This window comes from Gopherus flavomarginatus, chromosome 7 (genome assembly GCF_025201925.1).
Source record: "Gopherus flavomarginatus isolate rGopFla2 chromosome 7, rGopFla2.mat.asm, whole genome shotgun sequence".
Classification (NCBI taxonomy): domain Eukaryota; kingdom Metazoa; phylum Chordata; order Testudines; family Testudinidae; genus Gopherus; species Gopherus flavomarginatus.
Window position 1 is genome coordinate 93146165 of NC_066623.1, and position 27505 is coordinate 93173669.

A 27505-nucleotide genomic window follows, 5' to 3' on the forward strand; every position below is an offset into this window, starting at 1 on the left:
GGATATGGATCTGACTTTGCCTGCAGGGGAAGGTGCAGTTGGAGGTGGGTGCTCATTCTGAGATTTCTCAGTGGACAGAGTGGAGTGTGCTTGTGGTGGGGTGGTCCTTAGAGTGCATAAGCATTTACCCAGCATGGCGTCAGTTCCACCAACTCAGCTGGCTGGCAGCTCTTTCTCATGAACTGTATGTTGGGGGATTTACAGGGTTCCTGGTGAAACACAGAGGCAAGCTGTGAAAATAGGGACTGTCCCTGTGTTCAGGGACCAACCTATACATTCTTTAAATGGGTATGTGGTTCTTTGTCACAATGCTAACCAGATTTTTCACTGATGGAATTAAGCAGAGAAGTGCTTCTCTAGGTGCTCTGCTTAAACAGTGTGCCCAGCAGGAACACATGGCTAAAGGTAAATAGCTGTACATTAATTCTTCCTCATAGTTATAATGGATGATAAATGAGGAAATTAGTATTGACATTTGTGCATACTTACATTCATGTGGTGTGTGTTAAATAGTGGGATGCTGAGTTTGACTGCTCTCTTTGTAGGGCTAAAAACCTGATCTAAAGAGTGTGGCTGTTTTGCCCTGTACTGCTGGTACAATCTGTACTTAAAGCCAGCATAATCCAGCCTCAGTGCAAGGAGGATCCTTTCTCGGCAGAGAATTGGCACAGAGGATATTAGGCCCCTCCCTCTCCCTACTTCCAGGCAGCATGGCAGGGAAAAGGTACTGTGGCTGCATAATGGAGTCCTGGATGGAACACCTCGATTTCATACTGATCCCAGCCTGCAGTTTCAGCCCTGGGACTGTTTTTAGTCAATGTAAAGTATCAGAGGGGTAGCCATGTTAGTCTGGATCTGTAAAAAGTGACAGAGAGTCCTGTGGCACCTTATAGACTAACAAAAGTATTGGAGCATGAGCTTTCGTGGTATTCACACATGAAAGCTTATGCTCCAATACTTCTGTTAGTCTATAAGGTGCCACAGGAGACTCTGTCACTTTTTAGTCAACGTAAGTTAGAGTAGCCCTTAGGCTGCTCCAGGGGCATGCACAAGGGGGCAAGCAAGTGCATAGGCCCCCCCAGTAATCAGCGGGCTCCTGGTCTGCAGCGAGGAGAGTGAGAGAGCGGGGTTAGAGGCGTTCTCTCTCCCTTTCACAGCCCTGGGGCTAGAGGAGCTCATTCTCCCTGCTGGAGGCTCAGGGGAGAGGAGCTCTCTCACTTTCCCCTCCACGCCCTGGGGCTGGAGGAGGCCGAATTCCTGCGCACGCCTTGCTGCTGCTCTAACTCAGTGCGGGGAGAATGGCCCTGCCTGAAGGAGAAACAGAGGAATGCAAGGTGAGTTTTAAGGCACTGTTGTGCACACATACATTGCTGACTTAGGGTATGTCTACATCTACAATTTTGCAGCGCTGGTTGTTACAGCTGTATTAGTACAGCTGTATAGGGCCAGCGCTGCAGAGTGGCCACACTTACAGCAACCAGCGCTGCAAGTGGTGTTAGATGTGGCCACACTGCAGCGCTGTTGGGTGGCTTCAAGGGGGGTTCGGGGAACGCGAGAGCAAACCGGGGAAGGAGACCAGCTTCCCCGCAGTTTGCTCTCGCGTTCCCCGAACCCCCCTGCAAACCGCAGGGAAGGAGACCTGCTTGCACAGGGGTTCGGGGAACGCGAGAGCAAACCGGGGAAGGAGACCAGCTTCCCCGCGGTTTGCTCTCGCGTTCCCCGAACCCCCCTGCAAACCGCAGGGAAGGAGACCTGCTTGCACGGGGGTTCGGGGAACGCGAGAGCAAACCGCAGGGAAGGAGACCTGCTTGCACGGGGGTTCGGGGAATGCGAGAGCAAACCGGGGAAGGAGACCTGCTTGATTACCAGAGAGGCTTCCTCAGGTATGCTGGGATACCTGCTTATTCCACGGAGGTCAAGAAAAGCGCTGGTAAGTGTCTACACTTGATTACCAGCGCTGGATCACCAGCGCTGGATCCTCTACACCCGAGACAAAACGGGAGTACGGCCAGCGCTGCAAACAGGGAGTTGCAGCGCTGGTGATGCCCTGCAGATGTGTACACCTCCTAAGTTGCAGCGCTGTAACCTCCTCACCAGCGCTGCAACTTTGTGATGTAGACAAGCCCTTACACTGCGTGCTGTTCAGCTTTAGCTGGGTGTCTGTCCTCCAGCTTTTAGTCAGGTAATTGTCAGAGTCCCACAGACACAAATCAGAACATGTCTTTAGTTTCTTCTCCACCTTTAATTTAGTGTTGTTCAGTTGCGTAGGGTAGCCCAGTTCTAGGATGCTCATGTAGAATTAGGATTAAAGGTTGCTATGTTGTCATCAGTGACCTATAATAAAAGAGCTGGTGGCTGTGAGGGAATTTTTCTTTATTGGTATTTAAATTATGAGACAGTGTTTGTACTATTACGTATATGGGACTATATCTTAAATATGGATGAACTTCATCCCTTTCAAGTTCTAATGCCAAATGTCATTTTAAAACATTAAAGACGTCATTTAAAACATGTATCAGCTAAAGCAGAAAATGGAAGTGATAAGTGTAAATAGAACAGATTTCAAAATTAGATTGTAACCTTTTCAGTGGTTTTCAGCCTGTGGTCCATGAACCTCTCCAGGTTCACAGACTTTGCCTAAGATTTCCAAAGGGGTCTGCACTGCCATTTGAAATTTTTTTTAGGGGTCTGCAAATGAAAAAAGGTTGAAAACCACTGCTCTAAGAAAACTAGTTTGAGATTAAATATATGGTTATAAAGGATAAATGATTTCACTTAATTAACACATCCCAAGGTGTCGTTTCCACCTTTTTACAAATTGCAGAGATAGTGAAGGAGGAGCTATATTTTATTCTGACAAGGTGAGATTTGTTAAGTGTTGAAAACCTTTCTGTTCAACTTAAACCACAGAAGAGTGACTTATGTTTTAGGCATGGCATTTTCTTACTATTTTTACAATGTGTTCTTCCCCGGGGAATACTGGGCCACAGTTCCACAGAGTACCATCATGAGAGTAGGAAAATGTGGTACACATTCATGATTATAAGTGACACTGCCATATATTGCAAGCGCATTAGTGCTGCATTGATCTTCCCCTGTTCAACTCTTGAATCCTTAAAGAAATTAGTGGGTGAAGTCTGCTAGAGTATTTGAACAGCAAACTCAGTAATTGGAGCCAAAGGAAGGCCTTAAAGATCACAGACACCCAGAGAAAATATTGTTCAGTCTGCATGGTTATGGAATGGTAAGAAAAGACTGTCGATCGGTGATTTATTGGGTATTCTTAAACTCAGAAAACTGCATCTGCCAACAGGAGTTGGAGGGGGTTCATCACCTCTCAGGATCAGGCCCTATAGCAACGGTGAACACTCTACCTAGTTTCACAATGCTAAAGACAGTTGGTTTTCTCCCAGGCACTAAACTGAACTCTTTTACTGATGTTTTGGGGTGCTTTGTCAAATGAACTGGGTTTTATTGAATGGTCTCAGCGCATCATTCTAAGAACAGAGGCGACTGAGTATGTCACAGAGGAGGCTAGCCATGCTGTGTTCATAAGAAGTTCAGTAATCCATGCTGTAATTGTTTAGGAATAAGTTTCATTAATGCCATTTTAAGATATTTTAATAGGTTACTAAATATAACCTTGATGACGATGCTGTTAGGTGCAAAACCACAAACTTCTCCAGTTTTTCTTCCAGCACTTAGACTATTTTCTTGTATGAAATTCACTGTCTCCTTTCCATCCAGATTTTCTTTAAACTGCAGCAAGAGAATATTCACATATATCATAGAATATCAGGGTTGGAAGGGACCTCAGGAGATCATCTAGTACAACCCCCTACTCAAAGGGGGACCAATCCCCAGACAGATTTTTGCTCCAGATGGCTCCCTCAAGGATTGAATTCACAATGTTGGGTTTAACAGGCCAATGCTCAAACCACTGAGCTATCCTTCCCCCCTCTCTAATGTCATAGCACATTTTTGAAACTGCTGTTATATAGCTGAATCATAAAGCTACTTTTGAATGTCTCTCATTTTGGAGTTGGTCTGAACTATTCCTCTGTCCTTCTTGGTTATTTTTCCTCCCTCTTTTATGTAGTTTCTTTTTTTTTTCTCATGAGTTCATTCTGGAGTTTCTTTATTTTTCTTATGCGTTCCTCTTTGCTTGGTGGTATTCCCTGTTATGTCTTGAAGGACACAATTTCTCTTTGGGGTGGTTGCTAGCTCTTGCTATCCTTTAAAGCAACTTTAAATTTAAAACTCACAGTTCAGCTGACTGAAGATTGTAAGACTCAGCTACTTGGTTTTTCGGCATATTTAACTTGGTAACATGTTTACAGTTCATGAACCCATTTTCCTTTGTGCATAAATGAATGTCTCTTGGCTATACACTCTTAGGGTCATAGAACTTCAAAGAAGAGCTGAGGTCTGGTGAGAAAGGGGACTCTCAGCTTGGGAATCAGGAGCAAAACTTTAGCATACTGTATCCACAATAAAGTGGAGGGGATCGACAATAGCCTTTGAGGTGTAACTGTTTTCTTCTTTTTCTTCCTGCCTATCCCCTAGTAAATTCCACTAGTTGTGATTTTATTACATTTCCTCTATAGCAATGCCTCTTCATGGACTCTTCTTTCCTTCCCTACCACAATGCTCTAGGAAAATGGTGATTTCCTTTTCTTCAGAACTCTTAATGTTCCTTCTTTACTTATCTCAAGCATACTTAAGAAGGGCCGTTTCATGACTAAAGCACAAGACTAGTTGCTAGAAGATCTGGGTTCTGTCCTTGTCTCTGCCTCAATTTTCCCATATGTGAGATAGGAACAATAGTACTTGACTACTTTATAAGGTTTATAAAGCACTTTTGAGATGCTATAGAAGAAAGACAAAGTTCAGACCTTGGCATGGAGCCTTCTGTGCAGTAGAATGTTACCTTTGCTGCTTTCTGCAAGGACAGGTGGCCTGACCCACTCCTATTCCTTCTTGGATTTAAATGAGAGTTAAATTTGGGGACCGAGCTGAAAAAGGAAAAAAGCAAATCCAGTTGGATCTGACCCGAAACCCTTTTTTTCAAGATTTTTCATTAAATTGAAAAACACAAAAAATAATTTTGAGTCAACAGCGATTTGACCTTTTTTGGTATTTTTCACCCTTATTTGTGAGAGGTTTTTTATTTTGACCACATTTCAAAATACATATTGTTTTGAAATGAAAAACTCAAGCCAATTTTTTTTTTTTTTTTGTGGCCCACACAAGCTGCACCCTGGCAGAGTCCTGCCCCCCAAGCAAGAGGCATGCCATGAAGAGACAATCAGAATTTTAAATCCACAGCCTATTTTGGAGCAGCTGTTCTAAAACTGAAAACAAGTAACTAGATATCATTATTGATGTTTGTCAATGTTTAAAAACAAAACCCTTAAATGCTTGTGCTGGATAGTTAAAGGAGGAAGAGACTGCATCAGGAAAGATTCGGGATGAGAGTACATGTTTTTTACGTGTGGCCACATAGAGGCATGTTCTTACTAGTCTTATTTCCTTTCTTCTTTTACTACTGATTTAATAAGGATTTGTAAACAGCAGTTGAAAGCTGTAGAGTGCTGTGTTTAGGGCTCTGGGACAGCTTTGTCCTTTTGTTACATTTTAGTTGGCAGCGGGTAGTGCCTATATATGTTGCTGTTCAGTAAAGGTAACCAATAAATCCCATATCAATCAATCAATCAATCAATCAAATTTCACTTTCAGACTCGGTTTGCTTCCTTCTGTCTCCTCCCCTTTTCGCTGATTGTTCTGTAAACTGATTGATTTTAAGACCACTAAGATCACGTAGTCTGACCTTCTGCATAACACAAACCATAGAACCTTGCCCCTTAATTTCTGCATAAAGCCTGTAACTTCCGTTTGATCTATAGCATATCTTCTAAAAATATTTCCAGTCTTGACTTAATGACTTCAAGTGATGAAGAATCTACCACATCTCTAGGTAAGTTGTTCCAACACTTAAGTACCCTTAGTGTTAATTTTTTGTGTGTGCCCTATTTCTAGTCTGAATTTGTGTAGCTTCAGGTTCCACTTAACAGATCTCATTACACCTCTTTCTGCTAAATTGAACCATTACCTTCTATGAGAAATCTTGTCCCCATTTGAGTGCTTGTGTGCTGTGTTCACCTCTTATCCTTTTCTTGGATAAACTAAATAGATTGCGTTCTGAAATCTCTCACTACAAGGCATGTTTCTCTGGTATTTGAATCATTCCTGTAGCTCTTTTCTGAACCCTTTCCAATATGTCAACGTTCTCTTTGAAGTGTGGGCACCAATAATGGGCTCATTAATGCCCTCTCTCTCTACAACATTCCTGTCTTCGCCTTTGATCCACCTAGGGTGCCCAGAGATCCCGATTTTATAGGGACAGTCCTGATATTTGGGCTTTTTCTTATATAGGGACCTATTACTCCCCACCCCCGTCCTTATTTTTCACACTTGCTATTTGGTCACCCTAGATCCACCTGTGGAGAGCTGGCTGAGACTGAAAATATATCCCATTAAAATGCTGCAGACATTTTCCTTAATACACACATCATAGTCCCCAGCAGTGATGTTCTGAATCAATTATATTTCAGTATGCTTATGGCTCTGATTTGAATTTGGAGTGAAATCCTGGCCCCACTGAAGTCAATGGAAAAATTCCTATTAGCTTCAGTGAAACCAGGATTTCACCTCAAGACGCTGTTTTCCTGCATCCCACTTACCTGACTGCACTTATAATATAGACAGGAATTTTTTCTTCTCTTTATCTGTGTAACCATCTAGAAAATAAATTTAGGATCATATGATGTGTGAATGGCCTTCATGATGATTAGATTTGCAGGCAGATTTGGTGATGGTTTTTATTGTAGCTTCAGACAGAAAATATGTCTCTAGACTAAAATGCCTGTTTTAATATACATTATGTTACACTACAAGATAGTTTTCAGAACTGACTTTAATATTCAGACATCTTTTGGTTGAACTAGACTGTGTAAAAATATTTAAAGATCAGAATATGAAATTTGTTATTACCTTCTGATAAGATCCAACAACTTACTGTTTTGTTTAAAATTTATATCCACTCAATCTCAGGCTCTGCTGGAAAATGAATCTTAGTTTGGTGTGCACTTGCGCTGTACAAGGTTTATACAGCGTTCAGCCTCCCTACGTTAATCTTTTGGGATATGTTTAATATTTAATACTGGTAGTTGCTGAGAAAATGGAGTTTTTTGACATAATCCATTTCAGTCTGCTGATGAGTAGCACAGACGTGAACGTAAAATGGGGAAATGAGATGCATTGGACTTGTGGTGATTACAATATTTTATTAGAATTGCCTCCAATTTTTTAAACTTCTCAGAAAATATAAAAGCAAATGTTAGCAATAGACGAGAAGATTGCATGGTGTGTCAGTCAGTGTCACAGCCTCTCCCTCTGGAAACTTAAATTTCAGTCCAGAAATTAGGTCACAAGTCAAATGAATTCCATGGTCCCAGCCTATTTAGTTCTCATGAACGTTTATCCACATTACACAAAATGCTGCACTTCAGCACAGTGAGCTTCCTAATGGAATAAGTGGGGTCTTGCAGGTCAGAACAGGGGTGCATTTGCAGAGCTGTAGGAGGAAGCTTGTACAAAACATGGCCATACTATGCTTGTCTCTAGCCAACTGTTTTCAGTTCCCCTTTTCACTAAGCATTAAAATTTCACACACACTAGAAGACTGAGGGAAAACAGCATGATTATGTACTTTGTCTGCAAGCATGGACTTTAAAATATTAAGGATCAAGTTTTACCCATAATTTTAAAATAAGCTAACAATAGAGACACTAATTTTGTAGCAAGACATGAACAAATACAAATGCTTCAGGTCTTAACCCTTTGTATACACTTATTTATCTGTGTAGAAACGCATCTGGTCATACATATATACACATACACAATTGCACTGAAAATAATATTGAAAATCATCTTCCAAACAGATGGGTAGAATCGTTCCCATTCAATGGGTCTGGTTTCCTTTTTTATCTCTAATTTAAATATAGGAATATCTCTTGAGCATGTATTTCTGATGTGCTCAGAGTCAAAAAACCTAATTGAAACAAGCTAAAAGCTCTCTGTCCCCAGGATAACACTCCAGCTAGTAGATTAATCCAGGGAGTGTTTGACTGAAGTGGTACGGTTGATTTCAGTCCTCAGTCTTTCTTTCCACAATAATTTTGGGCAAGATCCTCAGCTGGTATAAATCAGTGTCTCTCCATTGACTTCAGTGGAGCTATATTGATTTACACCAGCTGAGGAGCTGGCGCAGTGATTATTTCTGGATCTTTTAGACAGACCCAATAAACAGTGTGAAAACCACAGAGAGCTGTTCAGCATTTTCATAAATAGTGTATTTCATATTCTGGGGGGCAGTCTAGACCAGCTGAAGGTTTGTGTCGTTGCCTACCCTGTAACCTTGAGTGCCTCAAAATGCTTTGCTGTTTGTAGCTCCCAACCTGGGCTGCTTACAACCAGCCTGCCTGCATGCAGGTCACACTCTGATGGTCTATGTGCTGGTTCAGCATCTCTGACCCCAGCACCTGTTCTGCAGACCCACTTTGGCTTCTACCAGCCTGGGTTGCTATTTGCAGGGTGACCCCAACACGCTTTCAGTCCCAAATTTCCCTAAAACGGTGTGCTCTGCAGTGTCCAGCCTTCTCGTTAACAAATCAGGAGGTAATAAGGTTTGTTTGTTCCTCTAAAGAGACACAAATACATGACAGCTTATTAACTTAAGTAAGGCTAAATAACCCCTCCCTTTAAACACCACACTGAGTTGTTTTATAGTAAAACGAAATATAGGTTTAAGTCATGCCGAATAAAAGGAATAAAGTTAGAAAGGGGTACTAGCAAATAAAAATGAAAACACTAAAAGTCTAAAACAATCTAGCAAGATACAGGCGTTGTTCAAGATGGTTTCACTCACCAGTCATTCTTCTTCCCAGTCATGGCTGACTTTCTCCTTTCCATAGAAGCACAAGGGACAGGCTTCTTTTCTTCTTAGTGAAAAATCTTTGCCTAAGCAGATTTCTCACCTATGTTCAATTCCAGAGACTTCAACCCCACCTTGGTTGAAGGATCCATCTTTCTCAGCTAGCAAGAGCTCTGGCCTATTGGCTGTGGAGTGGTGTGCCAAAAATGGCTTCTGTCCTTGCTTGTATCTTCCAAGTTCAAAGAACTGGTTTCAAGAGGCAGGATGACCTCATGCTGTCCTTCTCTTCTTGTGGGCTTCCCATCCTCCTGTATGATTTCTGTGTAAATGGTGCTTCCATTGTTTCTGATTCCACCATGCTTAATTTGCAAAGGAGACAGGTAGATAGCTGGGACATTCCCTCCTATATGGGAAGACTACTTAGTCTAATATCAGTGAGTATCCATAATGCCTTATATAAAGTTAATACATACAGTTCACAATTATATGAATCACCCATGTATCATTAGCTTTCAGAAAAGACCTCACTCTGTACACTTTTATAATACAGCAATATTGTATACAATCAGTTGTTTCAATTGCTTATCATTTGAGGTTCAGCATCCCTGTCTTTATAGACCAGTAAGCCTTTGAATTGGATTCTTCTGAAAAAGTAAAACCCAGACGTAGCTCTCTCCTGCTGGGTGTAGACCAGTGTTTCTCAACCTTTTGATACCAGGGACCAGCTTGCTGCCTTCCTAAACTGTGTCACGGAGATCTCAGGGACTGGAGCCAGTCCACAGACTGGTAATTCAGAAACACTGGTGTAAACAACATGCTGTCTTCTCCTCCACTTGTTAATGTGAGGTTTGCCTCCACTTCTTGTTACCTTGATAAGTCTGTTTACTGCTTATATGTATATTGAGGTAAACACAGATGCCTTGGTTTAGGGTAGACCTGTTTAACAACTCCCCCTCAAATACCTGATTTGTATGCATTTTGGTGTTGCAGCCCAGAGAATGACAAGTGGGTGAGGTAGTATCTGAAAAGAGCTATGTAAGCTTGTCTCTCTCATCAACAGAAGTTGGTCCAATGAAAGATATTACCTCACCCACCTTGTCTCTCTAAATTCTTGGTTTGAACACATTTTAATTATAATTCCAGTATACCCATTGTGTACATACAACACGCAAGAATATCAATGATCAGTGACTTACTAGTTTTCAAATGATACCTCTCAAGACATATTTTGTACAAAGATTTTTCCATAGTGTGTAGGGTGTGGATAGAAGGATGCTTAGTGTCACAGTGTATAATAGGTATTTTCATTCGTGTGAAGTGTTTGTAGCAACGAAGGAAGTGACCTATATTGGAAAAGTCGCATAAGTGTGTATTAGCATAAAATCATGATTAATAAAGGTTTCAAGGGTGACAGTCAAGAAATGCTTCAGGCCAGAGCCACACATTTTTTAGTCTTGACTCTGCCACAACCAAGAATATAATATAAATCATGGTGAAGTTTATAAAACACAGTATTACATCTGTGGGGGTGATTGCTGCTTAGATACCTAGGTGATAGTTGCCTTTGACTCTACCTTGGATATTCACATCCCCTTCCTCTTTCCCCACTAGATCTTGTGTGTGCGTGTGGGGATGTTCTCAGAGTTCTGTGCTTAATCTGCTCCCCTTCTCTCTTTGCCCCCTTTTTCTAAATGATCTTGCCCATTCACACAGCTTCAACTACCATCTTTACACCAATGACTCTCAAATCAGCCTTGCTACTCCCGACCTCTGTTGTCCATTTGTTCCCACATCTCAACCTGTCTTTCTGATGGTCTGAAAACTTGAACTTTATAAAACTATGCACTCACGGGGGCAAAGCCTGTGTCTTCTGCTGTGATCGGAAAGTGCTTAGCAGTTTATGGGTGCTTATAAAATATAAATATTTACTTTCAGTGATCTTGTGGCTATCTTCCTTAGGCTGAGGAAAAAAACATAAGTGTTAGTCATTTTCTGAGCTCCATCCACAACATAAACTCTGCCCACTCACGACTCTAAAATGAGGTGCTGCTCACAGTTAGATTATGCTGATCTTCTTGATAGGATCATCTCACTCGTTTCTTGGGTACTGTGGTCAGTACTGAAACAGTTGACAATTTAAATGTCAACATCATTATTATCAGGCTTTAGAGTCAATAACCTGAAAGAGTCTGACGCAGAGGAGTGCTGGCAAGAAACAGATTATTTCTTATTGCTAATGGAATTTTAATCAGTGCCTGTATCTTTGGCAGCACACTGCGATCTATATTGTTGTAGTATATTATATACCCCACTGAGATGAATGGGCAGTTTTACTTTTCTTAGAGCTCTTGTTGCAGGATCTCAAGAGATATCACTTCATGGCTTTCTTCTGGTTCACATTTTGCAGATTTCCTTCACAGCCATAAAGGCTAGAGACTTAATTTTTTAAAATTAAAGCTTTCTGGCACACAATATTCAGCCACCAGGAAGAAGTACACCTCAGTGAGACAACATGGGCTAGCTCATTTCAACCCCTTTCATTAAAGATTCTCTGAAGAAAACTTAAGAAAATCTAGTGTTTAGGCTGATAGATTAAGAAAGTGCCGTTTGCATTAAAACCTTATTAGTACCTTTCTTGTGGGCTTTCTAGTCTCCATAATAGCAGCATGTGCTCAAAGGACAGTATCCCTGAACACACTGAATCTGCCACCAATTCCAATGTTTATTCAGCTTTGCTGAATAGTGCCCTTTGGTCTGGCTACACTGTTTGATGAAAGTACCAGCCACTCTATTTAAATCCATAAGAGCTGAGATGATCTCTCAGTTCAGGCTACAATCAAGTAGGAGATCCTGAGTTCTGTTCATAGACCACAAAACAGACAGAAATTCTTTTTCCTACAGCATGGTTTCTTGGAGTGATTTCAAAACATAGGCATCAGTCCTGCAGAGAATTCTGTGTGAGCAGACCTCGGCACTCAGGCAGAGCTCCATTAACACTGAGCTCTGAGCAGCATAGATGCCTTAACAGTCAGCTTCAAGTTTGTCCACAAAGGAGTGATGTTTCCCATTGTCTATATCAGGGGTAGGCAACCTATGGCACGCATGCCAAAGGCGGCACGCAAGCTGATTTTCAGTGGCACTTTTTTTTAAAAACCTTATTTACTTTACATACAACAATAGTTTAGTTATATATATAGACTTATAGAAAGAGACTTTCTAAAAATGTTAAAATGTATTACTGGCACGTGGAAACTTTAAATTAGAGTGAATAAATGAAGACTCAGCACACCACTTCTGAAAGGTTACCGACCCCTGGTCTATATTCATACATGTGGATGGTGAACTCTGTGGGGCAGAGGCTGTCTTTTTGTTATGTGTTTGCACAGGGCCAGGGATCCAGGTCTGTAAGTGCTGTTGTAATACTGGTACAACTCTAATATTAAGAATAATGGTTTCTTGGTAGTGTAACATCTTGGAGAGAATTGCACATGTGAGACATTATGAACTGTAAAAACAATGAGGAGTCCCTGAGGCACCTAAATTTGTTAGCCTCTAAGGTGCCACAAGGACTCCTTGTTGTTTTTGCTGATACAGACTAACATTGCTACCACTCTGACACCTGTCATTATGAACTATAGAATTGGAGGATGAAGCCAGCAGAAGCAAGTAGTCCCCAAGAAGAATCATTAGCCATGCAATGCGTGGTTTGTACGTGAATAAGTACTTCCAGTCTCTGATACTCTGTATTCATAGTCATTATTTATTTATCTGAATTCCGTTAACATCTCCTATGTACTACGTAACCTCTATGAAGACACAGGAACAAAGTGTTTTTTTACTTTGTGCTGCCACATATAACAAAGCGAGTAAGCCAATCCATTTCTGAAAGGTGGTAGAAAGCAAAGCGGTACCCATAAACTAAACAAAATGACAACAGTAGGCAATACAATCTGGCATGGGGGCCAGAAATGTGCACTTATCAAATGAGATTATTTTATTACTTCACCTGGCTAAAATGAATTGATGTTTTTATCAGTGATTTATTTCTATGGAGACGGCAATTTCAAGTAGAATAGTTAGGCTAACAACAAAATTTGGGCAAGATCTTGGGGTGCAACTGAACTGCGAAAAGGCAAAAGAATATTGCAGATTTCAAATACAGCCATACTTTCACAATGACTTCCATGTTGTCCAGTGCATTTTAGTTCATGACACAAATGAATCATTATAAATATAGTCTACATGCATTATCATACTCTATTACAATATCCTGTTGTCTGTGCAGTCATTGCTGCTGGGAAAAGGTTGGGGGTGTGTGTGAAAAAATGGTTATATTTTTCCTCATGTAATTTTTGCATCATGTATCCCATGAGGCTGATGGGCATCTTTGTGTGTATGTACAGGTATATTATAAAAACGTGGCAGTGATATCCATGTGAAAGAGTGCAGGGGCCATATGATAAATTACATTTATCATGCACTCTCTCCTCAACACTCTGCCCACTAATCTATCCCCCCCTAGCATTTATTCACCCCCGAGGAGCTTCCTGCAATTTTCTTGTCTTGAATACAAATACATCAGCAAAGTCAATTCACCATCAAAATGTTTCTATTTTCCCCCTAAATGTGAGCATTTCTGCTCCAAAACAAAACCAGTTCAAAGCCCAGCACAGGCAATACTCAGTCCTGGTTACGCAATAAAGGTAATATCCCAATATCTTGTGACCCTTCAGGGCTAGAAATGGGAGCCTAATCCGTTTGGGGAGGGGAGATTCCCAGCATTCCATTTGCTCCAGTTTTGAAAACTCCCAGTGACTTTAAAGGCGTAAAGTGGTACGTGTGGAACAGTTATTTTAGGTCATTTGGTGAGGTATCTTATATATTTTTTTTAATTTTTCTCTCCTGCTGAGCCTTGGATTTCTAAGGTGAAATCCTGGCCCCACAAAGTCAGCAAGACTTTTGCCATTGATTTCAATGGAGCCAGGATTTTACCCATGGTAACAGGGCACCTGGCTGCACAGGCAGAGGGCTGCAAGAAATAGTCCCAATAAATCTATTTTAAAACTCTCCAAACCATGCCCAAATAGTTTCTGTGCAATTATTGTAATTATTTAATATTTATATTATAGCAGCACCCAGAGGCCAGGATCAGTTGTGCTCGGCACTATAGAATCTGTGTCATACCCAGAGCAGAAAATGATGTGAAGTGGTAGAAATATTGACACTTGAGTAACTGCAAAACTTTAAGGGATGAACTGGCACAAATGGGTATGGGCTCTGATCATACATAATCATAAATACCACGTGTACAAGAGGGTTCTGACAACAAGAGACTTATAATTAAAGTATTGCAATGTCCAGTTCACCTCCCATTAGTATTTTTACCTGAGTTATCTTTTATTAAACACTGCACCATTTAACAGTCACTTTGGAGGGTGAGAAACTGAGCCTGAGTAAAGTATCAGAATTAGTGTGAAACAGATGTTAGCCTTCCTTTTAAAAAGGCTTAGTGCTTCTGCTGGTGTTAAGCAAAGGAAGCAGGTGACCCCATTTCCATTCATTATTTATCCATTTTGAGATACCAAATAAAATCTAAACTTTAGATTAAAGCTCTCCTCAGAACTGTAACATGCTGTCATCTATTCTCTGGGCAGACACTCATTACAGGGCACTTGAGAAAAGCTTCATGTGTGACAACTGCAGCAAACGATAGGTTAAAGCAGTGGTTCTTAACCAGGGGTCCAGGGCTCCCTGGGGGGCCATGAGCAGGTTTCAGGGGGTCTGCCAAAATAAACCAGAGAGCAGGGCCAGCATTAAACTCACTGAGGCCCAGAGTAGAAAGCTGAATCCCGAGCCCAAACCCCTTCTCTCTAGGCTGAAGCAGAAGCCTGAGCAATTTACCTTTGTGGGGCTCCCTGTGGCATAAAGCCCTGGGTAATTGCTCCGCTTGCTACCCCCTAACACTGGCTCTGGCTTTTAATCTACTGGAAAACAGTTGTTGTGGACATGGGTGGGCTGTGGAATTTTTATAGCATGTTGGGGGAGAGGGGGGGCTGAAGGAAAAAGGTTGAGACCTCTCTGGCTTAAAGAACAAGCAGAGCTCCATTGTCAGTTCTTTCAGTTTAACAAACTCTCGTTCACTAGATTGCCTCTGCACATCCCAATAGTCACACAGACCTGGAACCTAGTGCTGAGATTGTTTCTCTGTGGAAAGGCACATGGGTCATTCATGCTTAATTTCTTTTTCACACCTAGAAATGTCTCTCCAAGTTTTGCAATTGTTTAAAAGTTGTGTAATCTTTTCCCCTCTTCCCATCACTGGGATCTGGATCTACTCTTCACCCTCTCCTTTCAAACCCATAACTAAGTGTCCCCTATCCTTCATATCTCTCAGATTTCCCTCTCTAGTGAGGATCACTTTGGCCAGAAGAATCCGAGAGCTATAAGCCCTTATGTCTAATTCTCCATTCTTAATTTTTAAGGACAGTATTTCTGGGCTTTCTTTTTATATGTCACGCTGATTGCAGCTGAATGATGGGACTTTTAATAAAACTCTAGCAAGATCTCTTCTGCTATTTTGGGGGTTTCAGGGCAGAGATGCTGGAACAATTTGTATAGTGAGGGTGCTGAGAGCCATTGAACCAAACTGTTAGCCCTGTATATAATGGAAACCACTTCAAGTCAAGAGGTGTACCCTCAGCACTCCTAGTTCCAGCACCTATGTTTCACGGTGGATCCTCCCTACACACACACATACGCACACTTTATCCACTTTAAAAAAGAAACTTTAATTGATCCTTTCTAGATGGGACTATGGCAAAAATAGATGTTTGAAACTTGAAACTCACCATGTCTAAACCTCTGATTGAGGAGTAATGCCTCTTCTTGTGCTTGAAAAAAAATGGTTTTAGTTTTAAACAGACTGACTTTAAGGGTCAGAGCCTCAGCTTGGCCTTGACCAGCATTGGCTTCAGTGGAACTATGCCAATTTACACCAACTGGTAGCTATTGGGACATTTATTCACGTCTGCTTGTTTAGACTGCTAGGCCGGGTTGGAGGTGGTTTAGTTTGGTATGGCAATCTTTTACTTTCTTTTTAACGAGTGTCATAAACAGATGGTTAAAGGTTAATGCCTCTTTTACCTGTAAAGGGTTAAAAAGTTCACGTAGCCTAGCTAACACCTGACCAGAGGAACCAATGGGGGAACAGGATGTTTCAAAAGGAAGGAGGGAAGTTTTTCCTTTGTTTAGAGTTTCAGTTTCAGCCAGAGTGAAAAAGATCAAGGAACCAGCCTCTTATCAGAGTAGTAAGTTTTAGAAAGGGATAAATAGGTTTATGTTCATTTCTTTGTAACCTGTCTTATGCAATTAGAGGTAGAATCAAACTGGGTATTTTTTTGTGTAACTAAATTTGTGCCCAGGGGAACATCCTCTGTGTTCTGAATCTGTTGTCTGTGAGAGTAGCTGGTATGCTAATCTCTCCCAGAGGGTTTTCTTTTACCTTTCTTTTCTGTAATTAAAAGCCTTTTTCTTAATGCTTGATTGATTTTTCCTTGTTTTTAAATCCAAGGAGATTGGATCTGGACTCACCAGGGATTGGTGGGAGAAAGGAGGGGGGATGGTTAATTTCTCCTTGTTTTAAGATCCAAGGGATTGGATCTGGACTCACCAGGGAATTGGTGAAGGAGTCTCTCAGGGCTACCCAGGGAGGGGAAGGTTTTGGGGGGAAAGGGAGTAATCCAGACACTGAAAATTCTGAATGGTGGCAGTGATACCAGATCTAAACTAGTAATTGAGCTTAGAAATGTCCATGCAGGTCCCCACATCTGTACCTTAAATTTCAGAGTGGGGAAGGAACCTTGACATGACTAGAAACACTCCTTAGCCAGGGACGGCTCCAGGCACCAGCGGAGCAAGCGGGGGACGGACGGACGGACGGTCACTGTGAGGGCGGCAGTCAGGCAGCCTTCGGCGGCGCACATGTGGGAGGTCCACCGGTCCTGCTGCTTCGACGGCAATTCAGTGGCGGGTACGCCAAAGGCGTGAGACTGGCAGATCACCCACAGAAACGCCGCTGAATCCACGTGACCAGTGGGCCACCTGCAGGCGTGCCGCCGAAGACCTGACTGCCATGTTTGAGGAGGCAAAAAACATAGAGCTGCCCCTGTTCTTAGCCCACTTCTAGAGTGATTGTTGTCTAGTAGTCATCTAAAGCAAGGACTTGTGAATATAAATTTATGAAGGAGAAGCAGAAGCCAGATAAGTTCAGACTAGAAATAAGGCACAGATTTTTAATGATGAGGGTAAATAACCATTGTTAAAACTTATTTTGGGTCGAGGTGGATTGTCAATCGTTGACAATTTTTAAATCAAGATTGGATATTTTTCTAAAAGGTATGGTATACTTGAAAAAGAAATTAATTAAGGAAAGTCCTGTGGCTGGTGTAATTCAGGAGGTTAGACTATATGATGTCTGTAGTCACGTCTGATCTTATAATGTATGAATCAATCATTTACAAAGGAAGAGTTATTTTCAACACCTTTCTAATTCTTCAAAATGTTCCCTTCTGTCTTTAGGCACTGTACGGATGTTCTGTGCTGTGTAATCTTCATAGTCGTCATTCTGGGTTACATTGCATTAGGAATTCTGGGTAAGTAAACATAAGTACAGTAGTGGCTTCTCTTGCAGGGGGAGTAAATAAGTGTCATTATTTTAATTGAAGAGTCCATTTAACTTTAAACTTTCTAATCAATGAGCCATATGTTTCCTAGAAGCAAATCGTAAATGATTTGCTCACATTAAATGTCTGTTATTGTGATGTTGCAGTCTATATGGTTTTATAAATATATGCTAATGAGTGAATGTAACTGGAATATACTTCAGGCGAAAGCTCTCTTGTAAGGTATCATTACAAAGCTTATAATCTACTGAGTATGATCATCCTATTTGTATAAATGTACCACTCTTGTACCTGAAACTAGAAATATGAAATATAACTCTGAGTGCCTATTGTAATTATGCAAAGTGTGGGCCATTAATGGTGGTTTGGAATCTTGATGACTCCCATTAACCAGGACAATTGTCTGCAGATGGGTGTGTTTACCTGTAAGTCTTCCTGTATAGTGTGTGTTGGCAAGTGGGCAATGAAGTCTTGCAGTGACATGTGATCATGTCACCTGAACTGGAATCCATCTTTAACCTGGTGTCTTTCCATTGAGAAGGAGGGGGTGGGAACTCAGAGAGGGACAAAGGATTCCTGCCTTATGCAAAAGATATATAAAGGGGTGGAACAGAACGAAGAGGAGAGAGGAGCCATCATGAAGAATCCCCCAGCTACCACCTGAGCTGGAACAAGAGCTGTACCAGGGGAAAAATTTTTGCCAAGGCCTGGAAGGTGTCCAGTCTGAGGAAAAAACTACTGAAGCATATCTAAGGGTGAGATTATCTGTATTCAGTTTGATTAGACATAGATTTGCGCGTTTTAGTTTATTTTGCTTGGAGACTTACTTTGTTCTGTCTGTTACTACTTGGAACCACTTAAATTCTACGTTCATATTTAATCAAATCACTTTTTACTTAATACATATTCTGAATTAATTAATAATACCTGGGGGAGCAAGCAACTGTGCATATCTCGCTATAAGCTTTATACAGGGTAAAAGGGATTTAGTTGGGTTTAGACCCCATTGGGAGTTGGGCATCTGAGTGTTAAAGGCAGGAGCACTTCTGTTAGCTGCTTTCAGGTAAACCTGCAGCTTTGGGGCAAGTAATTCAGACCCTGGGTCTGTGTGGGAGCAGATGGGCGTGTCTGGCTCAGCAAGACAGGGTGCTGGGGTCCTGAGCTGGCAGGGAAAGCAGGGATAGTAGTAGTCTTGGCACAAGAAGTGTCAGCTCCCAAGAGGGTTTCTGTGATCCAGCCCGTCACAGTTATAGTCAGGGAGAGGTTGAAAATGATGTGTTTATTGATGGAAAAACCCAAAGTAAAATATATGCAGGTAAAAATGCCATTGTTCAATCATTTTGCTCTCATTAACTTTAATTGAGACAGGAAAATCTTGGCACTTGTCACTCATCAAAAAACAAAAGCTAGAGAAAAACATTAATTTTTAAGAGGCTTTGCATTCTTTAAAATATTAGCAAGAGCCTCTATGGGAGCAATGAATGGAGCAGAAAAAAAATCATTTAATTGTGGGACATGGAGCTGTTTGCTTATCAGGATATTCCATGGTAACCGTTTAGTTTGCTTGTCTGAGAGAACTTCACTGAGTGAGGGCAAATGCCAGCTACCATAAAAGTACAGTTAATATGTGTTCGCATATTTGACTGAACTGAATTTCCTGATAAAAGACCACATGGCCCTGGCTTAGACACATGAAATGTCATCACTCTTTTTAATTCTGTGTTAGTATTTTCTCTACTGTACAAAACTGCACTGTGTGTAGTGTCAGAAGATGACAATAAGCAAGGTTGATTTTACACAACCAGTAGAAATCAGTAAGTATATGGGAATGTACATCATCCTCTCATTAGAATATACTGTTGGCACAGCATCCCAAAAGTCATAATTCGTTCTCTGTCTCTCTTCAGCTCTCTGTCTCTCTCACTTTACCTTGCAGTAGTTAAGATTTTGCTGCTTCTCTCTCCAGGTGCTCCTGTGTGCATGTGTTGTTCATTCCCTTGTTTACACATCCTAGTTGTCCCTTCATGGAACATCTTACTTTCAGAAAGGGGGAAAGGGAAGGAAATAAAGTGAATACACTTGCAAGAAATAACAATCAAGGGAGTCATTGCAGTTGAAAAGTAGCACCACACACTGACCCCAAAACAGGCAGTTGTTGTCTAAGTAATGGCGCATGATGCTGGCAGGCAGGAGACCTGTGTTCCACTCATGACTATGTCACTAAGTTGCTGTGCCATGTCAGACAAATAACGTAACTGCTCTATGCCTCAGTTTCTCTATCTGTAAAACCGAGATAATATCTACCTTTGTAAAGCTCTTTGAGATCCATGGATGGAAAAAAATCTGCATAAGGGCAATGACTTAACTAATAAGCTATTAATACAGATCCTATGCCTGTGTGCCATACATGGATCCAGTACTTTAATGGTTTCATTAGCTGTGGGATTCTTCCTGAGGACAGTAGTGGGTAGAGGGCGAGGGAGAAGGGTGTCTCTAACTGTACTTCATGCATTATTTAGTCACATTCAGACTAGCTTGTCTGCTGTCCTTTGGCTTCCTTGCACAGCTCAGACTGATGCTTCCTTAACATTGATGGCATCCTACTTGGGGATGGGGATCTGTCTGGTCTGTATCTGCTGCTGCTACTGGAGTGCATATGAATGAAATTTTGCATTTGCTCTCTCATCTCTGCCTCCTCTTTTGATCTTGCTGCTTGTACTATTTGCTGCAGAGTGATGCTATATCTGAGTTGCCCCTACTTCAATTGCCCAGTTACATTGTCTGTACCTCACTGGCCTCTTGTTTCATTCCAAGCTGGTACTAGCACTCATTTGACGTGTGTGTGTGTGTGTGTGTGTGTGTGTGTGTGTGTGTGTGTGTGTGTGTGTGTGTGAGAGAGAGAGAGAGAAAAACTCCACTCAGAGTTACAATAGACATGAGGAACAGTTGTCAGAGCGTGGACACTATATGTGTCATCACCCACTGGGTCAGAAAAAGGCAGAAGGAGATGGCTTAGTCCTGGCACAGCGATAGGACTTCATGCTGCATATACACATCTGCGAAGCCTCCCACCTGAAGCAGGAGTATCCCACATTTGGAATATTTTGCTTCCCTTTTCCCCTGTAATGTTCCATCAGCTCTTCCTGCTCCCTGTTCACTCAGCTGTGTGTTACTGTTCTGTTCCTGTCCTTTCACTGTTCAAACACACAGCCCAAGTGGAGGAGCTGGGCTCAGATCATGGGAGCATTCCTTGTTCTTTTTAATACGTGAACACTTCCCTGGCAGGTGAGTGACCTCTACTCTGGATGTTGTCGGACAGAGTATTGGCTCACTGGTGATTTGTAGTTGTGCAGCATTCTTGTGCATTCAGATCTTCCTGCCAGCCTGTACAATCTCCCTCCAGCACTGCACAAATCTCCCTTAATCCTTTGGCTAGACTTCCATGGCAGCTTTGCATGTGCTGTTTCCAAACATCATGTTCTGCATGAAATACGTCGCACAAGCCCAGGGAGGCAAAAGATGAGTGGTTGGCCAGATTCCGCTCTTCTCTGACTCTGTGGTCTCAGACAATGGGATCAGTGTGGTGTGTGGTGGTGAATTTGTCCAAATAGGGTGCATTTGCACATGCCTTGGAATCCTATTATGAAAAAAAACTTCTAACCAAACACTTAGGTATAAAACATTGAGGGTTTGGAATCCAACCCTGGATCCAGATCCAAATTTTGTGGCTGGCCACTGTTTTTATCTGTTATGGGTGGATCCAAATTTTTGCATCTGAACACCCCTATTAAATATCCAAATCTAAACCCCGTATGGTGCCTGCTTTTTCTTTGTCCTCAGATTGTGATTCATCCTTCTTATTTTAAATGAAAGATGAAATCAGCATGGGTCAGCCCTGCTCCAAATGCATGAGTGTCAATAAAGTTAATATGAAGAGAAAATAGATTATAAATCAATTCTCCGTCATGAGTTATGCCTTAAGCATCTCCTGTCCTTTGGCTTACTATAGAAATAAAAAAGTTGATTTCCCTGGTTTCTTGACTATGTGAGAATATCTTCCTCATTTCACATGTCATTTGGCTGGATAAAGAAAGGAAATACTCAAACTAGGGCTGTTGATTAATCGCAGTTAACTCACACGATTAACTAAAAAAAATCAATCGCGATTAAAAAAATAATCATGATTCATCACACTGTTAAACAATACAATACCAATTGCAATTCATTAAATATTTTTGGATGTTTTTCTACATTTTCAAATATATTGATTTCAGTTTAAACACAGAATACAAAGTGTACAGTGCTCACTTAATATTTATTTTTTATTACAAATATTTGCACTGTACTGTAGTGCAGCCTCTTTATCATGAAAGTGCAACTTACGAATGTAGGTTTTTTTGTTACGTAACTGCACTCAAAAACAAAACAATGTAAATCTTTAGAACCTACAAGTCCAATTGGTTCTACTTCTTGTTCAGCCAATCGCTCAGACAAACAAGTTTGTTTACATTGCAGAAGATAATACTGCCCACTTCTTAATTACAATGTCACCTGAAAGTGAGAACAGGCATTTGCATGGCACTGTTGTAGCCGGTGTCGCAAGATATATACGTTGCAGATACGCTAAAGATTCATATATCCCTTAATGCTTCAACCCATTCCAGAGGACATGCGTCCATGCTGATGACGAGTTCTCCTCGATAACGATCCAAAGCAGTGTGGACTGACACATGTTCATTTTCATCATCTGAATCAGATACTGCCACCAGAAAGCTGATTTTCTTTTTTGCTGGCTTGGGTTCTGTAGTTTCTGCATCAGAGTGTTGCTCTTTTAAGACTTCTGAAAGCATGCTACACACCTCATCCCTCTCAGATTTTGGAAAGTACTTCAGATTCTTAAGCCTTGGGTCGGGTGCTGTAGTTATTTTTAGAAATCTCACATTGGTACCTTCTTTGCGTTTTGTCACATCTGCTGTGAAAGTGTTCTTAAAATGAACAACATGTGCTGGTTTATCATCGGAGACTGCTATAACATGAAATATATGGCAGAATGCGGGAAAACAGAGTAGGAGACATACAATTCTCCCCCAAGGAGTTCAGTCACAAATTTAATTAACACTTTTTTTTTTAAACGAGCGTCATCAGCATGGAAGCATGTCATCTGATGACTGAAGCATGAAGAGGTATATGAATCTTTAGCACATCCAGCCGTAAATATCTTACGATGCCAGCTACAACAGTGCCATGTGAAAGTCTGTTCTCACTTTCAAGTGACATTGTAATTAAGAAGCGGACAGCATTATCTCCCGTAAATTTAAACAAACTTGTTTCTCTTAGAGATTAGCTAAACAAGAAGTAGGACTGAGTGGACTTGTAAGCTCTGAAGTTTTACTTTCTTTTGTTTTTAAGTGCAGTTACGTACCAAAAAAACCTACATTCGTAAGTTGCACTTTCATGATAAAGAGATTTCACTACAGTACTTGTATGAGGTGAAATGAAAAATACTATTTCTTCTGTTTTTTACAGTGCTAATATTTGTAATAAAAATAAATATAAAGTGAGCACTGTACACTTTGTATTCTGTGTTGTAACTGAAATCAATATATTTGAAAATGTAGAACTTCCAAAATTATTTAAATAAATGGTATTCTATTATTGTTTAATAGTGTGATTAATCACAATTAATTTTTTTAATCGCTTGACAACCCTAACTGAAACCCATCACTTGAAGCTGCTATTGGCTGAAAATCTGTGGCTCACTTTCTACCCTTTGCTGTGTGTGCACACCTCCCACTGGCCTCAGCTGGACATGCACTTACGTAACCACAGGTATAATTTGTCTTGGTGTGTGTTTCAAGAGTGCTGAAGTGGGGTCTGGGAAAAAGGTAATCAAATCTCCTTGAAAGATCAAACTCAAAGATTTATGATAATAGTCTATCTCCATCCTGGTTCAGTGATGGTTGCTGTTGAATTATTATACTGAACAGAAATATTTATTACATGAGTTATTCCTTGCCATAATTGTGTTACCTTTATAGATGATTGATAAATGAAAGAAGGGCAACTCCCTTTTATGGACACCCAGCCAGCCAGTTAGCTATAAAATCCCTCTTGGTAGCTGTTCTCTATTTGCTTTACGTGTAAAGGGTTAAAAAGTCTGACTGCATGCATAGGTAAAAGGAAAGGAGTGGGCAACTGACCAAAAGAGCTAATGGGAAAGCTAGAACTTTTTAAAATTGGGGAGGATAAAAAACTTTTCCCTTTATCTGTCTGTCTGTTCTCTGGAGAGAGGGGACAGAGCAGAGACAGGACTGGGACAATGCTGTAAAAAGCTTTAAAACCAGGTATGACAAATCGTCAAATCATACCTTGAACCTACTTATCTGAAACCCCAGATATGTAAGTAGATCAGGGAATATCTAGGAAGTCAAAATTAGGTTTATTTCTTTTATTTCTTATTGGCTTATGGACTCCTCTGTGCTAACTCCCAAATGTGTTTGTTTTGCTTGTAACCTTTAAGGTGAACCTCAAGAGAGCTATCTTGATGCTTAAATTTTGTAATTTTTTTTTTTAAATCTAGCAAAAAGCTTAAGTTCCAAGTGTATTTTCTTTCTCTTTGTTTTTAATAAAATTTACCTTTTTTAAGAACAGGATCTGTTTTTATGTGGCCTAAGATGTTTGTGCATGTTGTTTAATTAGCTGGTGGCAACAGCTGATTTCCTTTGTTTCTGTCTCAGCTCTTCCCCAGAGGGTATGTGTGAAAGGGCTTGAAGTAATTCTCAAGTACATCTTTCTGGGTTCCAACAAGGGGTTTTTTTTGCATTTGAGTGGTGGCAGCATCTACCCATCCAAGGTCAGAGAGAAGCTGTAATCTTGAGACTTTAATACAAGCCTGGAGTGGCCAGTATTAATTTTTAGAATCCTTGCAGCCCCACCTCCTGCACTCGAAGTGCCAGGTGACAGATGAAAAAAGAGTGTCAATTTAACATTTATTCCTCAGAGAACTAATTCAGTCCTTCCTATTTATTTGGGAGATTCGGGGCTTATCAGGGAGAGAACTTCAAAAAAAAAAATCTACCAGACAGCTTAAAATCTATGGTAGTTTTCATTCAGCAAAATGCATGTGAAGGGCAGCTAATGAATTATCATAAGGCTGGTCTACATTTCGGGGGAAAATCGATCTTAGATACGCAACTTCAGCTATGTGAATAGCGTAGCTGAAGTCAAAGAATCTAAGATCGAATTACTCACCGTCCTCACGGTGCGGGATCAATGTCCGCGGCTCCCCCTGTCGATTCCGCAACTCCGTTCAGGTTGGTGGAGTTACGGAATCGATATAAGCGCTTTTGGGGATCGATATATTGCGTCTAGATGAGACACGATATATCAATCCCCGAGCAATCGATTGCTACCCGCCGATACGGCGGGTAGTGAAGACGTACCCATAGAAAGAGCTCAAGGCTTCAAAGGATGGAGTAATTCAAAAGGAACAAAACTAAGTATGATTTAGATTTACTTCTGAACTGTGGTTCATATACTAACCTGATCACAGCCTCCTGAAGAGTTTCTGGTACAAAGAGAAATCATTTCTCCTCCCTCCACCCCCAACCTGCAGTCAATAGTTTCACCATGAGTAGTTCAGATCCTCTTAGAGCAACATTATTATTTGCAATAGCAAATTTCTCCAGATGTGTCTCTTACATTAAAGGAACAATGGTGCTTTTATCCTTTATTGCACTTACACAATCATAACTCGTAGCTTGGCTATCAAAGTTTTAACATAATTTTGTCTTCTAGTAAAGGGTTGATGGATTTAGAGTCTAAATGGGAACTTAAGATCATCATGCTTGTTCTGCATCTAAGGTGCGCCTTGCTCTTCATTTAGTTTCCCTCCCCCAGTGTCTATACCTCCAGCTATGAAAGACTTATTTTTCTAGAACAGAATTCTTCTGATTTGTGTTCAGGGCACAACTGGGGACTAACCACTGAGCTGGTTGGCCACCTGTGAAGTAGTGAACAATATGTTGCTTATGTAGTAGTCCTGCTTCTAGGACTGTTTATGCAACAGTGGTGTCATCAGCATGGGTTTACAAATTCAGTATCATATGTCCTATTATCTGCTTCACTGCATTTGTAAATTGTTTGTGTTAAAAAGCCATAAGCACAGTTGGGTAGGCCTGTTCTTCCACATATTAAAACATTAAAAGCATACCTTTAAGGGAAACAAAATAATGATATGAAAGTCTGTATTCCCAAGAAGCACACTGTTGAGGGAATGACTCAGATAAGAAGTTAAACAGATCTGCAGTTATTTTTCAAGTGTCAGTGGAAGCTATTGTTCTAATCACAGTTTCTCCTTGACAAGGAGTTTTCCAGTACTTGCATCCACTGGCTCAACCATACATCCAAAAAAAAAAAAAAGTATTTGATAAACATTTAAAATGATAAACTGTAGCCGTTTCTGATATCATTCTTGTGTACTTGTGTACATCAGTGACAGGATAATGACATAACTTCAGCAGTTCCGAATGTGGATCCCTGTCTGTCAACTGCTTTGCCTGTGTCATACGCTGCCCCACTGCTACGCTAACAGCTGACTCAGCTGGGCTGGTTGATGTATTTGTTTCAGCCCAGCTGAGTCAAATTCAAACTGATTTTATAAGCATCAGACCACGCACAACCTTTTGCTGGCATGAAAGTTCTATATACTTGGGTTCCATTTCATTGGGTCACCAATAGGGCAGTGAAACAAAGACTCAAACACTGCTCTTTGAGGCTAATTGTGATGATAACCTTCCATTGTCAATGGGGGCTGCTGATTTAGGTACAATTCTACACTGAATAGGCTAGGAAATAGAAAATTTGTCATATGGGATTCTTTTCCCAACATTGTTCTAACTCACAAAGTTGTTTTTTCTCTCCTGTTTTCTGTTGCAATATTAATCAAATGCTAAATCTCCATCCTCTATAACGGACCAATTCTTCTCCGTTTCTCTCTGAAAACTAGTTGAGATGTACTTTCCCAACTTCCACCCAGCAGATGTGATTTCAAACTAAAGGAAACCAATTTGATAGCAAACCCATATTCTTCTGTTTTCTAAAGCTGTTTTCTAGATAAGAGGCCCAGTATTGATTCCAGTAAAGTTGACAAGAGCAAGTATTGACATAGAAAAGCTTGTTTACCATATTTTTTAAACCAGGTTCATCCAACACTGGTTTAGTGCCCCAGGCTTGTAGGAAAGCTACAACCAAGAATCAGTAGGTATGGGCAATTGGAGGAAGGCAACTGGACAAGAGTCCCCGAAGACTGGAAATACTGTTCAGAATACTTCACAAAAACAAAAGTATGAGTAAAATGTTCCAGCACTTGTACCTCACTAATTCCCACTAATGCCCAGGAAGCCCACTGCAAAGGATCACGTTTGGAGAATTAGTGAGTTAATGGCCTATTCCAGGGGTAGGCAACCTATGATACGTGTGCCGAAGCACACTGTCTGGGTCCTGGCCACCAGTCCCGGGGAGAGGAGGGGCTGCATTTTAAATAAATTTTAAATGAAGCTTCTTGAACATTTTAAAAACCTTATTTACTTTACATACAACAATAGTTTAGTTATATATTATAGACTTATAGAAAGAGGCCTTCTAAAAATGTTAAAATTATGGAGATATCCTGTCTCCTAGAACTGGAAGGGACCAAAGGTCATTGAGTCCAGCCCCCTGCCTTCACTAGCAGGACCAAGTACTGATTGTGCCCCAGATTCCTAAGTGGCCCCCTGAAAAATTGAACTCTCAACCCTAGGTTTAGCAGGCCAGTGCTCAAACCACTGAG

The 27505-nt window shown here is 40.9% G+C and overlaps 1 protein-coding gene across 12 annotated transcripts in view; it reads left to right on the forward strand.

Annotated features, from left to right (window-relative positions):
• SLC44A5 (solute carrier family 44 member 5) overlaps positions 1–27505 on the forward strand; it is a 208277-nt gene that overhangs the window by 125021 nt on the left and 55751 nt on the right. For 11 of the 12 annotated variants that reach the window (XM_050961020.1, XM_050961022.1, XM_050961023.1 and 8 more), the window contains one exon: positions 17573–17646. In XM_050961020.1, coding sequence (XP_050816977.1) covers positions 17573–17646 — 74 coding nt within the window. Of the gene's footprint in view, positions 1–17572; positions 17647–18423; positions 18432–27505 lie in introns of those variants that run through there. The other variant, XM_050961025.1, reaches the window with a different exon arrangement.